This window comes from Myotis yumanensis, unplaced genomic scaffold, assembly GCF_028538775.1.
Source record: "Myotis yumanensis isolate MYYU_CA2020_CCGP unplaced genomic scaffold, mMyoYum1.0.hap1 SCAF_17, whole genome shotgun sequence".
In the NCBI taxonomy this organism is placed as follows: Eukaryota; Metazoa; Chordata; class Mammalia; order Chiroptera; family Vespertilionidae; genus Myotis; species Myotis yumanensis.
In genome coordinates this window covers 10695382-10710035 of record NW_027223768.1, presented here as the reverse complement: position 1 = coordinate 10710035, position 14654 = coordinate 10695382, and the positions used below count along the sequence as shown (strand labels likewise).

The window sequence follows — 14654 nt, the reverse complement described above, 5'->3', positions numbered from 1 at the left end:
GGTGGGCGGGGAGGTGGGCGTCCCACACAGGAAACCACATCTAACTTGTACATCCTCTTTCAAATACTAGGAAAAGGAAATCGAGTCCCAGAACCTAAATGGTGCACAGCCCACTTCATCGGCACTCCCCTCCCTGACACCCTGTGGCAGTCACACCATTCGGCACAAGCTGCCACGCTAGCTCAGCGAGCGCTGAGGCGTCAGGAAGCGCTGGGTGTGCTTTGGCCATTTAACCGCTGGGTCTCGGTTCCCTCACCCTGGAAAGACCATTAACAACACCCACGCCTCACCAGGCTGTGGAGAAGTCATCAGAGGCAAATAGAATGGGACAGCTAACAGGACAGTCTCCATGTGACCCACAGAGCGCCCTGTAGCTGCAAAGCGAAGACCAGGAGGGCTGTGCAGCCTAACCTAGCTCCGCTTCCTGAAAAACCCAGCTGGGAAAGGTCGGGGGTGAGCAGGCAGAGGTACAGACCTTTCCATCCATCCTGAGGGCAGGTTACGTGAGAGGCTGCCTGAGAGTGGGCAACACCACTTCCAAAAGGCATTTCCCCAGGAGGTCACGAGAGCAGCAGGTGAGAAGGCAGAAATAGGCAGAGAGAGGGTGGTTGTGCAAGGAGCATCCCTGGACCTCTGCCAGCCAGGCAGCGCCCCGGACGGCGTGCGGTGGGACGAGGCCGGCGCCAGGAAGCAGAGGGCCTCGGGCACCAGTCTGAAAGCAGAGGCAGGTCGGGCGGAAGCGCTGGAGTGGTTAGGAGCAAGAACAGGAAACCGAGGTGTGTTAGTGACAGTCGCCCTCCGCTTCGAGGGACCCGGGACCCTTACTTGCACGTCTTGCTGTTCCCCTGGCACTCGAAGTTGTCGAACAGGCACTCGGCCGTGTTGCACAGCTCGTCGCACTGGTTGTTGATGTAATCCCAGCAGGGCAGTGGGGAGGAGCAGTTGGCCCAGGGGTTCTCCATGGTGAGGGAGCAGTCACCCCCGTCCCACTGGCAGGCGTGGCTGTTGCAGGCCTCATCGCAGACGCCGTCCCGAGCTTTGTCGGCACAGTACTGGCTGTGACAGGTGGCAGGTGGGGTGCTGGTGGGGGCCGCGTGGAGCTCGCAGCGGCTGCCCCGGAACGGCGGAGGGCACTGGCAGGAGTAATACGGGGGCTGGCGCTGCGGGAGGCAGCTCCCCCCGTGCTGGCAGGGGCTGCTGGCACAGCCCAGCTCGCACTCCTGGGGGTTGGGGCAGAAGCAGCGGGGCCCCGAGGGCGTGTGGACACACTGCTCCCCTCGCCTACACTTCACGTGTCCACAGCTGCTCTGGCATCTCGCCCCGGAGAACCCCTGCGGAAATCAGTGAACAAATGAGGATGGGGGGTCGATTCTTGAGGGCACGTCCCATTTCCCCTCCCAAGCCTTCGGCCATACTGCTAGGGAGGCTAAGATTTCTCCACGCAGCCAACTGGACCAAGTTGCAAGAAGAGACTTCTTCAAGTCAATCAATCCTTGGGGTGATGTGAGTTCTATCCACTTAAGGTCACACCCAAATTAAATCCACAGGTCGTGATGGGATAAGACGCAGTGACACTGCATCTGCTAGCACCTTTCCTAACCATCGTTCCATCGCTTATGTAAGGCCTTAGGGGAGTGTGGGGAATCACTTCAGGAGTTCTGGGTGAATACATAGGCTTCCCCTCGGGGCCTCCACACAGTGATCTCTGTTTTAGGGCGGTTTCAGCCTCTGCCAGTGGCAAAGGAGTCTGCACAGCAAATGGCTAAAATCAGGCTTCCTTCTAGTTTAAGCAGCAGCTTGCTCCCAAACAGCCCCTGCTGAGGAATGCAAGCGAAGCTGCGTTTCCAACCATCTCTGCCCCCAGCTGGGCAGCAAGACCACCTCCAGCGCAGCACCCGCAGCCAGAGACAGCAGTCCTCTGCGGGGAGCATCCCCCACTGCGTGCGGGTTCCCTCACTGCTTCCGAAGACCCACAGTCGCAGACTAGTGCACCCACTGTGTCAGTATCTTACCTCTACACGGAAAACCCAAGCACTTTCTTCTAAGGGAGCTGCAATGGAGAAACCTCCCCACCAAGAAAGCCCCCCTACAGCGTGGGAAGACCAGCTAAGCTCGGCTCGGTCAGACCGTATGAAGACAGCGTGCGCCTTTAGGAGGCAACACGGCACTTACCGGGGGACAACGACAAATGAAACCATCAGGCATGTTGCTGGCCACGGCACAAGTCCCTCCATTCAAGCAAGGCATCTGGGGACACACGTCGACGAAAGTTTCACAGTGACGACCTCAAAAGAGAAAATGAAAAGGAGCTTTAGGAGACAGAAGTGTAGCTGCAAGTTACTGAGCAGAGCCCTGGGAGGGTGTGAGCGAGCCCAGGGTCAGAGGTCAGAGGTGGGGTGGGAGGTATGAGCGCTCAGGTCTCAGCCACAGAGACCGGGAGAAGCACGCGCAGACCTCATGGTGCCTGACCCACCCCCTCACCTGTCTCATCTACACAACAAGCACGCATGGCCTACATTCCCACCTGACTCACAAACAGGATGGATATGAAAAGTGACTCTAAAACCATCACCAAAAAAAAAAAAAAATAGGAAAACGACACAGCTTTTTAGTGAAGGCATTTAGCTGTCATAAGTCAAAGGAAACATTTAGCAAAACTGTTCACTGCATTTTGTTAACACCGTATACTTCAAAGGAGAGACTACCCCAGACCAATACATATAAATGCTGATTTGCAATTTATAGAGAATTTTCATCCATAACATCTCTTTTCAATCATTTTTCAGCCTTTCTGAAGCCTGATTGGTGCTGCTTTAAAATACAGCTTAGCTTTCCAGAGTTCATTTGCCCACTGGTATTGCTGAGAGGAAAAGAGCTCTGTGGATGGATGCTGGTGATGGCAGCACAGCAGCGTGAACGTACTTACATCACTGAGCTGTGCACTTAAAAATGGTTAAGATGGTAAACTTCACGTGTATTTTATTGCAATTAAAAATGTGATTTTGCCGAAACAGGTTTGGCTCAGTGGATAGAGTGTCGGCCTGCGGACTGAAGGGTCCCGGGTTCGATTCCGGTCAAGGGCATGTACCTGGGTTGTGGGCACATCCCCAGCAGGAGATGTGCAGGAGGCAGCCGATCGATGTTTCTCTCTCATCGATGTTTCTAGCTCTCTATCTCTCTCCCTTCCTCTCTGTAAAAAATCAATAAAAAAAAAAATTAAAAAAAAAATATTTAAAAATGTGATTTTGCTCAACTACTCCCAACATTCTATTTTTTTTTATATCTCTGCTACATACTAGTAAATGTATATATACTACATATGTCTGTGTGTGTATGTGTGTGTGTGTGTGTATATATATACATATATATACCAATGTTTAGCAACAGAGAAAATGTAGAGATTGTAGACTGACTATAAAATCTATGGAGCACAGACCTAAGAAGAAACTGGGCCCTGACCGAAGCTGGTCTAGTTTTCCTGCCTAAGAAAAGCTCCCTCGGGTCTGGGTGGGCCCCATGGGCCCCGCCTCCTCGTGGAGAGGCCTCACCTGTGAAGGCGCTGCGGCAGACGCACATGTAGTCGTTGGTGAGCTGTACGCAGTCCAGGCTGCCCTCCGAGCTGCAGGGGTTGGACAGGCACTCGTTGATGTCTCCCTCACACCGCTCTCCGGCAAAGCCAGGCAGGCAGCGGCAGCTGTAGCCCCCGATCTTATCCACACACTGCCCACCGTTGAGGCAGTGGGGCCCCCTGGCACAGTCGTCAATGTTCTCTTCACAGAGCAGGCCTGGGGGGAGAGGAGAGTGAGAATTAGGACCGTTCTGGGAACCCTGCTCTCCAGCAAGGGTTTTCATTCCATTCATTTCCCCACCTTAGGGGGACGAGACTTGGCAAGTTTAAAAACACACATCAGCTGGTAAATGGGAATCATTTATTCAAGAGGCCACTGGCTGTTTTCCCTCAAAGCTCCAAGAAATCTCGCCACCAGGCTAATGTTGTTGCAAAATTCTATGATTTCCACATTCTGTGTTTCATGGAATATCAGATGTCAGCAAGACCCAGACAGCACTAAGGACACGAGTGAGAACCTCAGAGCCAGGCAAGAGACAAGTGAATGAAACGGCGAGTTACCAGAATTCAGAACTAAATGTCTGATTTTTAACACCTCCTCCCAACATTAAAATTGCATTTGTAACTTAGAGAAAGCCCTGGACAGAGAATGGGTAAGGCTGATTTCCTACCGCGGGTGCCTGGCGGGCAGGAGCACTTGAAATGGTTCACCAGGTCGACACAGGTGCCCCCGTTCTGGCATGGCTGGTTCTGGCACTCATCCACCTCGTACTCGCAGTTGACACCCTGGTATCCTGGGACGCACTGCCAGGGGCAGACAGAAGGACAAGAAATACTGGACCATCGTTGGAAACAGACCACGAGAGCAAATGACATCTGGCACGATGACGTGACCTCTGCCCCGCATCCTGGCTCAGGCATGTTTCTGACATCACCCTCCTCCCAACCATCATCCTGTGCGGGGCTGACTGCCGCCCACCCGCATTGACCTCTTCCCGCTGAAGAAGCCACCATAGTGGATGGCAAGGACTGGATCCTGAGGGATGTTTCAGACAGGCCCCCTATGCAAAACTCCTGTCCCTCCTGTGGGCGGTTGTCCCATCTTTAAAAGATGCATTCATTCCCTTGTAGGTCATGAAGATGCTATGACTCGGCCAAGTAGTCGTGTGGATGGTGGTAAATTATTCATCTCCAGGTTCAGGCAGTGAATACTGGCTCTGAATGTTAAAACGAGCAGAGGCAGCCCCAGGGAAGTGAGATGGTTCCAGACTGCTGAAAATACCTTGCTACAGCTATGTTAACTTACGGCACAGGGGACTGAAAGAAACAAATGTATACTTTCACAGGAAACACTGGAATGGTGTTTTGTTAAAATTTGTAAAAATAAGACATATGCAGCTAAATTCAATATGCTGGTGTTCACAATAGCTGCACCATCTTCCGGGAGGTCTCTGCTGTGTGCCTGCCTCTTACCTCACATCGGTATCCACCAATGAAGTCCCTGCAGGTGGCTCCGTGCTGGCAGGGATTGGACGCACACTCGTCCAGCTGCTGCTCGCAGTAGCTCCCGGTGTAGCCCAGGGGGCACTGGCAGTGGTGCGAGTTGCCGGCATTGATGCAGACGCCCGAGTGCTGGCACAAGCGGTCGGGGGTCACCCCTGGGGAACCAGAGGAGGAAGACACGTCACAGAAGACACAGGACGTGTCAGGTTCAGACCAACTCTGAGCAAACTCATCAAGCCAGTGGGCACATCGGATTTTATTCCCGTCTAATTCAGGGACCCTGACATCGGATATGTGTTGAAAATAAACAAGCCCTGAAAGTGGCACATGCCTTCGTTTCACTTAAAATACAGTTCTTGTTCTTATGAAAATATAGTGACATAAAACATTATATGAGTTTTAGGTGCACACCATGATAATAATTCATCATTTATATATATCTCATGAAGTGATCACTGTGATAAGTGCTGTAACTATCTGACACCATACAACATTATGATGATATTATTGACTATATTCCCTAAGCTATAAACTACATCCCCATGACTTTTTTATTTTATAACTGGAAGTTTGTACCTCTTAATCCCCTTCATGTTTTTATTTTTTTTAATTTTTAAAATATATTTCTTTATTGATTTCAGAGAGGAAGGGAGAAGGAGAGAGAGATAGAAACATCAATGATGAGAGATAATCATTGATCGGCTGCCTCCTGCACACCCCCTTCTGGGGATCGAGTCCGAAACCCAGGCATGTGCCCTTGGCCGGAATCGAACCTGGGACCCTTCAGTCCACAGGCTGACGCTCTATCCACTGAGCCAAGCCGGCTAGGGCTCCTTCATGTTTTTAACCCACCATCCCTCCAACAACCATCAGTTTGTTCTTTATATCTATAAGTCTGTTTTTTTGTTTTTAGGTTCCACATATAAGTGAAACCATATGAAAAGACAACCTACTGAGTGGGAGAAGATATTTGCAAATCATATATCTGATAAGGGATTAATATCCAAAATATATAAATAATTCATATAACTCAACATCAAAATTTTTATTTTTAAAATGAGCAGAGGACCTGAATAGACATTTCTTCAAAGAAGACACAGATGGCCAACACACATATGAACAGATGCTCAAGATCACTAATCACCAGGAAAATGCAAATTAAAACCACAATGGGATATCACCTCACACCTGTCCAAATGGCTATTATCAAAAAGTCAACAAATAACAAGAAATAACAAGTGTTGGCACGAATGTGGAGAAAAGGGAGCCTTTGTGCACTGTTGGTGGGATTGTAAACTGGTGAAGTATGAAGGTTCCTCAAAAAATTAAAAATAGAACTACCATATGACCCAGCAATTCCACCTCTGGGTATTTATCCAAAGAAAATGAAAACACGAATGTGAAAAGATATATTCACCACTATGCTCATCACAGAATTATTTACAACAGCCAAGCTAAGGAAGCAACCTAGGTGTCCACTGATAGCCGAATGGATCAAGAAGAGGCATACAAATACATTTCTTTTTTGGAATCTCTAAGCCTGTTCCTCTGCCCTTTCATCTCAGGCCCTTTCGCCAGAGCCTTGCCCACCCCGTACTGCCTGCCCTCCCCTCAGCCCACAGTAACAACGCCTGCCCTAAATGCCACTGGCAGGTCAATACTTGAGGGAATGGCCCTTGGGCCGAGGGGCAGAGCTTACCTCTTCCCTTGGCCGCCACCTCACAGGAGACATTGGGCACGTCGCAGTAGGCACCAGCCCACCCAGGTGGACACAGGCACCAGGAGTGCGCTTTCTCCTGAATGCAGGTGCCTTTGTTTTTACATGGAGACCGACTGCAGAGGTTCACCAGCGTCTGAAACAGAGGCACACACACGTCAACATCCACACACCGGAAATGAAGAGACTAGGTTACGCTGCATTTTAAGTAATCAAAGAAAAACACGTTAATTACTTTTTCCCAACCTGCCGGCGTGGCTCAGTGGTTGAGCATCCACCTATGAACCAGGAGGTCACGGTGTGATTCCTGGTCAGGGCACATGCCCAGATTGTGGGCTCAATACCTAGTGTGGGGTGTGCGGGAGGCAGCCGATTGATGATTCTCTCTCATCAATGATGTTTCTATCTTTCTCTCCTTCTCCCTCCCTCTCTGAAATCAATAAAATTATATTAAATAATAATAATAAAGCCCTCATCCAAGCCTTAAACTAGACCCAGTGTCCTCAAGTAATCTAATCATTTTATATAGTCCAATTCCTCTTAGCTCTGCTATTTAAACAATTCTTACAAGAGAAATTGAAGAATTTGAGGAAGCCCAATAGGTTAAGCTATTCCCTACATCATGATTATGTCTGGATATAGGGTCACACTGTCAGGCTAGAAAGCAAGAGTCAAGCTGTCAGACAGGTACACGTCTCCCCGTGCCAATCCTGTGCGAGGAATCCACGGGGGTCTCGAGCAAACCTGTCTGTGATGAGCATGATCTTAAAGCCTGTTATTAAGCCTAAAAACTGTCAAACAGCTTGTTTCGAGCGGAGAAAATCAGGCTTATGAAAAAGTGAGGCAAAGAGTGCAAGCAGACTTGGGCCTTCCTCCATTGTCCCATGTGGCCTTTAGGAGAGGCAGGAAATTCACAATACAGACGGTTTGTGAAAGGAGGGGCCGGCGGGGGAAGGGCAGAGTGCTACACCAGCATTTATACTCTCACACTGTGAGAATGAGCAGAAACCCAATGAGGATGTCCCCGACCCTCAGAATCCGCAGCAAGCTGTTTAACATGCAGAGGCGGTAACATCTGCACGTCCAATATGGACAGAGCTTTACTGAAGGGCACCTGTAAGGCTCGTTAAAAGTGGCCGTTCATTCCTGAATTCTTTAGAGTTCTGTGATGCTATCATTTTACCATGGTTTTAAGAGGTAAAATAGCATAAAATTACACACAGTGCTTGGCGTGCAACCTTGGAAGAGCTGGTTTGTCCCTCCGGTACTTGGTTTCTCCGACCATGAAATGAAAGGCTAGACTAGTTGGTTCTGAGGGGTCCTTCCTAAGAGTCCAGAAAAATATAACTTAGGAATTTGCATTTAAAAGATGTGTGAATAGCTTGGTTGGAGGTTGTCACAACATTGTAAGACCTGACACTTATCCCCTTAGATATATCTGACCTTTAAATTTTAATTTTTTAATTGTTCTTTTTTCCCTTTCTGTATTTCCAATGTAAGCAATATCTATGTGCTTACTTCCCACATGTATTTGTCTGCAGTTCTCAGTCTGTTAACAACAATTTTTTTTTTTTATTGATTTCAGAAAGGAAGGAAGAGAGAGAGAGCTGGAAACACCAATGATGAGAATCATTGACTGGGTGCTTCCTGCACACCCCCGACTGGGGATTGAGCCCGAAACTTGGGCATATGCCCTTGACCGGAATCGAACCCGGGACTCTTCAGTCTGCAGGCTGATGCTCTATCCACTGAGCCAAACAGGTTAGGGCTGTTAACAACAATTTTATTGTTTATCTGGCTAGTGTCACTATTTTGCAATTTACTAGCTACTAAGAAGTTAACCTGATTTATCTCAGGGACAACCCTGAGACCTAGAACTTTCTCTTTCAGGAGGGGCTTATGTACCTAGAAAAGAAATAGGTACAGAACTTTGCTGCCAAAACCGGTTTGGCTCAGTGGATAGAGCGTCGGCCTGCGGACTGAAAGGTCCCAGGTTCGATTCCGGTCAAGGGCATGTACCGTGGTTGCAGGCACATCCCCAATGGGGGGTGTGCAGGAGGCAGCTGATCGATGTTTCTCTCTCATCGATGTTTCTAACTCTCTATCTCTCTCCCTTCCTCTCTGTAAAAAATCAATAAAAATATATTAAAAAAAAAAAAAAAAAGAACTTTGCTACTCTGAGGAAGCTGAGTGAGTGGGCTGGAATTTAATTACCTGACAGTTTTTCCCAGTGTAGCCCAAGGGGCAGGTGCAGCGGTAGGTACCCAGGCCATCCACACATATTCCTTCATTCAGGCACGGATGAGAGTTGCATTCATTGATCTCTTGGAGGCAGTATAGGCCAGTGAAGCCCACAGGGCACAAGCAAGAGAAGGAGTTAATTCCGTCGACACACGTGCCCCCGTTGAAACAGGAGCTAAGGAGCAAACAGGGAGAGCGCCATCAGCGGGGTGATCTGGTCCTCTGACCTATTTAAAAAGCAAGGTTCCTGGAACCTAAGATGCTACGGAGGCCAATACTTGTGAGCATCCCAAACCCCTCCACCCAGTAAATTTTACCTTTTTCTAAACTAGACTGGTTGCCCCTTGGCCTTGAGTCCCAGCTTCCTATCCACAACCAAGAAGCTTAAGTATTTAAAAGGCTAAGTTTATGAGCAATTCCCAGAGAAAGTGAAGGTTTCCAAACTTTACCCAGTCCTTCTATATCACATTTCATTTTATCCCTAAGCCAATTTCATTTCTAAGAAAAGTGCTAAACAGAAAGCTTTTGATTCTAGATTTCTTTATGAAAAAGAAACATAGCAAATTTGCTAATAAGTAAAAAAACACACACAAAAAAACAGCCTCCCAGAAATTACTTAAACAGTGATGACACATCTGTAAAGAAATAAGAATTTTTAAATTGTCAACTAATAGGAACGAAAGACAGAGAGGAAAATTTGTCTTTTGTTCAGAATTACAGCTCTTTCTGTTTCCCTAAGCAAGAAATAAATGATGACCCACCACTAAGCCTGTCAGCCCCTGACCTTTGACCTGCTAACTACACATCCACAAGGAATCAGGGCTGGGCAACAGGAGATGACTATGGACTGGGACCCACATGGATGCCTTGGCCCTGCCCCGCATTCCCAGTGCTGTGCCCCCTCTTTCTGGAGTGTATGGGCGCCCACCTCTCGGTGCACTCGTCGATGTTGTTCTCGCAGTGGACTCCGTCAAATCCCGCCGGGCACTTGCACGTGTAGCTGTTGACGTAGTCGGAGCAGGTCCCTCCGTTCTTACAGGGTTCGCTCAGACACTCGTTAATGTCTGTCTGGCACTTGTCCCCGGTGAAGCCCGCAAGGCACAGGCAGGAGAACGTATTCACTCCATCGACACAGGAGCCTCCATTCTGGCAAGGATCTAAGCCATTACACACGAGAATTAGAGCTCCAAACAGCAGCAGCAATTTAATCTGAGACTCATAAAGGTGGGCGACGTGTACTGAGTCCCACTAAGAGCAGTAACCTAGGAACTCAGGGAATGCTTCAAAGAGATTCCTCTGCCTTAACTCCCAAAGCTACTAGCTTCGAAAAGATTTAAAACACTAATATTAAGGACATATGATAAGCTGTCGGGGTGGCCAGTCTCAGACCTGAGAGGCAGTTGCCCCGCCAGCTTTCCTGGGCCCTGGGGCTTAGGAGCCGGCTGGCATACTCACTGGCGAGGCAGTCATCGATGTCCTCCTCACAGTCCATACCGCTGAAGCCCGGAGGACACTCGCACATGTAGCTGCCCTGGGTGTTATGGCAGAGACCACGGTTCAGGCAGGGCTTGGAGACACACTCGTCAATGTCAATAGTACACCGCTGACCTAGAAACACAGGGCAATGAGTGGTCCAGTCTGGACACTCGGATTCCACAGAGATTACGTGGGGCCTGAGGGGGATGGGCTACTTCAAGGGCATTCTGGTTGGTCCCCTGCTTTGGGAAGTCCCTTAAAGCCTCTGTGCCCCCGGCAAGCAGCTGGCCAGGTGCTAAAATTCCCTGCAGGACATCATGGTTTCAGGCTCAGGCTGGAGTCCTCCAGGCACCAGAGGACCCTAGAGACATGCAACGTGTAAAGGCTTTCTAAGTCATTCCCATTAGCAGCTCCTGTCCAAAGCCTGTGTTCTGGACAAAGACCAGGGCCTTCCATTTATTCTGATGACCTGCCCACCTGAAAAAATGTTTGGTTTCTCCCTTCCCGGGTTGTTACCTTGCCAGCCAGGGGCACACAGGCAGGTGTAACTCTCGAAATTGGGCGCCTCTCTGCACACAGCAGCATTCTCACAAGGGTTTGGGGAACAGGGAGCCAGCACCGTCTGACAGTTCTTGCCTGCAAAGCAAATGACAGAGTTCAGGACAGAAAACCAGCCACGGAATTGGAAATTTCCCAGATTCTGTACCGAAGGAGGCTCTCTGAATGCACGTCCACAGCAGTGGTGAAGAGCTTTGGAAGCTGAGAGACCTGCGGCCCCTGAGTCTTGGCTCCGACTTTATTACTAATGCGAGGCCTCAGGCAAGTTACTCATCTCCTCTGAGCCTTCCACATCAGTAAAATGGAAATCAGGATAGCGCTCATAGAGGCTTTTGAGGATTCAATGAAAATGATCAGTAAGTGCTTATTAGTTAGAGCCTGGCACACAGTGAGCACGTGACAACGGGGGGCTGCTGTCATCGTCCTGCTATCACGGGTAGCTGCGTGCATTTGACACCTGCCTCAGTCAGGAGTGACAGCTTCTGCATCTCCACAGCTAAGATTCAGCTACTTGGAGGCTTAGCCACACAGACCCACTTCGTGTGAGCAGGGAAGAAGCCACCACAGTATGGCCTCCTATTCCTCGCAGCCTCACTGGCCCGTTCCAGAAGGCAGTGAGGTTGACCAGAAGGCCCCGGAGGGAGGCAACAGGGAAGTGATCCCGAGTGCCTAGCAACATGTCTCCTTATATTGACAGCAACAGCATGACGTCAGTATCTGCCCACCAATGTTTTCTGCCTCAGTATGCTGAATCTAAGCTTCCAGACACAAAAAGGATGCTCTTATTAAAAGGGAGATGAGGTTGATTTTAAAGTCAAATTGCAACTAACTTGATTTAAAATTTTATCCTAAAATTTTGTATTCAGAAAGAAGAACATTACCACAAATTTTCACCAATGTCCCCAAGCAGCTTTTTAGTGTGTCTGGTCAGAATAGTGGCTCACAGGGAAGACAATGTTGCTTAGTGGCCTTCATGCGGGCCAAACTCAATGCCAGGCAGAAGCCTTAGCCACACTCAGCACTGAGATTTCATCTGCATAGGCTTCCAGTCTAATATAATTAATTTCTCAAAGTTCACACGTAGGAGATTCTTTTATTGGCATCCTAATCTAAAGCAAAACCGACAGCTGGCACAGAGTCAAATATTCTTATAGTATCTGCATAGCAAGAAGACAGAGTGAATAATTTCAACATGAACTGTACACACAAGTCACACCCAGGCAAGTCTATGATGTGGTTGCATAGAGTGACGTCTGCCTACATCTCCCCACAGCCGTCAATATTGAGTCTACGGTTGTGAGTGAGATGATCTTCTCACTGCCAATGAGTGTGGTCAGCACTGTCGCTGTGAAATGAATGACACGGTGGAGACTGTCTTTGTCTGGGGAGAGGAGGGGATCTCTGATAACTCTGATTTTACCCACCAGGCTGGCTACATGCTGTTTCCCTTCATGAACATGTCTTCTAAAGCCGGGCAGAGGGAACAAGTAGCATCAAATCTTCCAGATCACAGGGTCATGCTCAAGGCCACTTGTCGCTCTACACCGCTCAGAGTCACTGTGCACAGCCCAAGGCCAAGGCATCCCGCCCGCATGCTGCTCACTGCAGAACATGCAATGCCATCCCCCATGTTTGTTTTGTTTCCCAGACATGAAGAAAATGGGATGACGAGGAGGTAAACAAGCCACACAAATACAACCAATCACAGGATGGCAGTAATGAGGCAGGAGAACACAGCAGACATGTCCAAGCACACTCCTGAAATACCACCCGAAACAAAGACCACCTGGCATACAACGGAGGCACAGCACGTCTTCTGTGTGTGAGCGCCATCCAGGGCATTACCTCTCTGAATGAGATGCAGCTGTGCGGACTGGGAGGCAAAGAATGGCAGTTAAGAGGACAAGCTCTGGGTTTAGAGAGTTGGGGACAAATCCTAGACCTACCACCCCTCTCTGTGACCCTCAGCAAGTAACCTCTCTTGCCTCAGCTTCTTCATGTATAAATGGTGACAGGAACTTCTACCTGTAGGATTATTGTGAGCACTAGAAGAAATAATCCAAAGTGTATAAAGTATCTGGCACATAATAAATTAGCAATAATTGGTAGTCTTGTTATTGAAACCAAGACAAAGAGCATGGTCCATGGAGACACTGCTCCATTCACAATAATGGACTAAACCATCAGCTCTGCATCAGTTCCAACCACACACAATGAAAAAAATTTCAAACCCTAAAGAGCCAAGAAGGCAATGAATCTCCCAGCACTTGCACGAGGGAGGTCACAGTGATTTCTCAGAGCTCCAGATCCAGTGAGTGAGGGCAGAACATGCGACGGGTGAGTCCTCCGAGCAGCAGCCCCACAGATCCCACCTCTGAGACTCCGAGGTTTGGAGTGACAAGGGGAGACGAGCATCCCCATGTCCCCGCACTTTCAGGGCTCACCTGTGTAGGGCAGCACGCAGCGGCAGGTGTAGCCACTTATGTCATCAAGGCAGGTTCCTTGGTTCAGGCACGGATTTGAAGCACATTCGTTGATATTCACCTGACAGTTATAGCCTGTGGATAGAAAAGGGGAAAAACCCAAACTGTGAACCTTTCTGTTAGCCTCCTATTATCTGAATTACTAAGCGATCCTCTCAGTGGTAAACATGAAACACCTCAGAAACTGCATTCATTTCTTCAGGCCACCGGAACATCTGTTCATTGTTTCAGTGACAAGTCTCTGACATAGAGCAAGTAAAAAACAGTGCTTAGTTAAGATATGTTCTGATATCCTGAAAGTCTAATGCACCCTCAAATATGGTACAAATAATTTCTCAATAATGAACCAAGAAGTTCATTAAGAGCAAAACTCTGCTGCTTAATCTAAATATAAGCTTTTTTTACACAAAGTATCTGGTCAGAGCTTAACAAGAGGGTATGTGTTATCAAGGGGTGACATTCTTGAATACATTAATCAAAGCCTCCGAATTATGCCCCCCCTTCCATCGATGTGGTAAGACTTCCTGAGGTCACAAAGCTGACTCCTCCTGATCAAGATATGAATTCTACTCCCACTCTAAAAAAGAGAAAAGAGGCACTTATGGGGACAGGAAAGTACCCAGCTATTACACACCTTTGCACCTTCAATAAAGCCTTAAAATAGAGGAATTAGAGCACTGTAAAAATGATCTGGGAGTGCAGAGGGCTGGCTATTCAATAGTCATACAAATATGGACTGTACATTTTGATTTTGTTTGATCAGTAAGTCTCAATGAGATAAAGACATAAAAGTGCTTTTAAATCTATATGCTTCTTCGCAAATGTAATATATCAGTAAATTAATAACTAAAATACGGTTTCAGAACATTTTCAACTAATCAAATAAAATGTCCCTGAAATATACTGCTGATTCGCAGTAGCCTGGCTCCGCTTTTTAAAAAAAATATATTTTTATTGATTTCAGAGAGGAAGGGAGAGGGAGATAGAAACATCCATGATGAGAGAGAATCATTGATTGGCTGTCTCCTGCACGCCCCCTACTGGGGATCGAGCCAGCAACTCAGGCATGTGCCCTTGACCAGAATTGAACCTGGGACCCTTCAGTCTG

The 14654-nt window shown here is 48.2% G+C and overlaps 1 protein-coding gene across 1 annotated transcript in view; it reads right to left on the bottom strand.

Moving 5' to 3' along the window:
- Positions 1–14654, bottom strand: part of NOTCH2 (notch receptor 2) — a 130458-nt gene that overhangs the window by 12699 nt on the left and 103105 nt on the right. Inside the window, exons 15-25 of the mRNA XM_070395869.1 lie at positions 13508–13621; positions 11022–11141; positions 10485–10637; positions 9958–10186; positions 9003–9204; positions 6771–6924; positions 5042–5226; positions 4240–4372; positions 3549–3785; positions 2173–2285; positions 826–1331 (exon numbers count right to left, since the gene is read on the bottom strand). Of these exons, the coding sequence (XP_070251970.1) occupies positions 826–1331; positions 2173–2285; positions 3549–3785; positions 4240–4372; positions 5042–5226; positions 6771–6924; positions 9003–9204; positions 9958–10186; positions 10485–10637; positions 11022–11141; positions 13508–13621 (2146 nt within the window). The remainder of the gene's footprint in view (positions 1–825; positions 1332–2172; positions 2286–3548; positions 3786–4239; positions 4373–5041; positions 5227–6770; positions 6925–9002; positions 9205–9957; positions 10187–10484; positions 10638–11021; positions 11142–13507; positions 13622–14654) is intronic.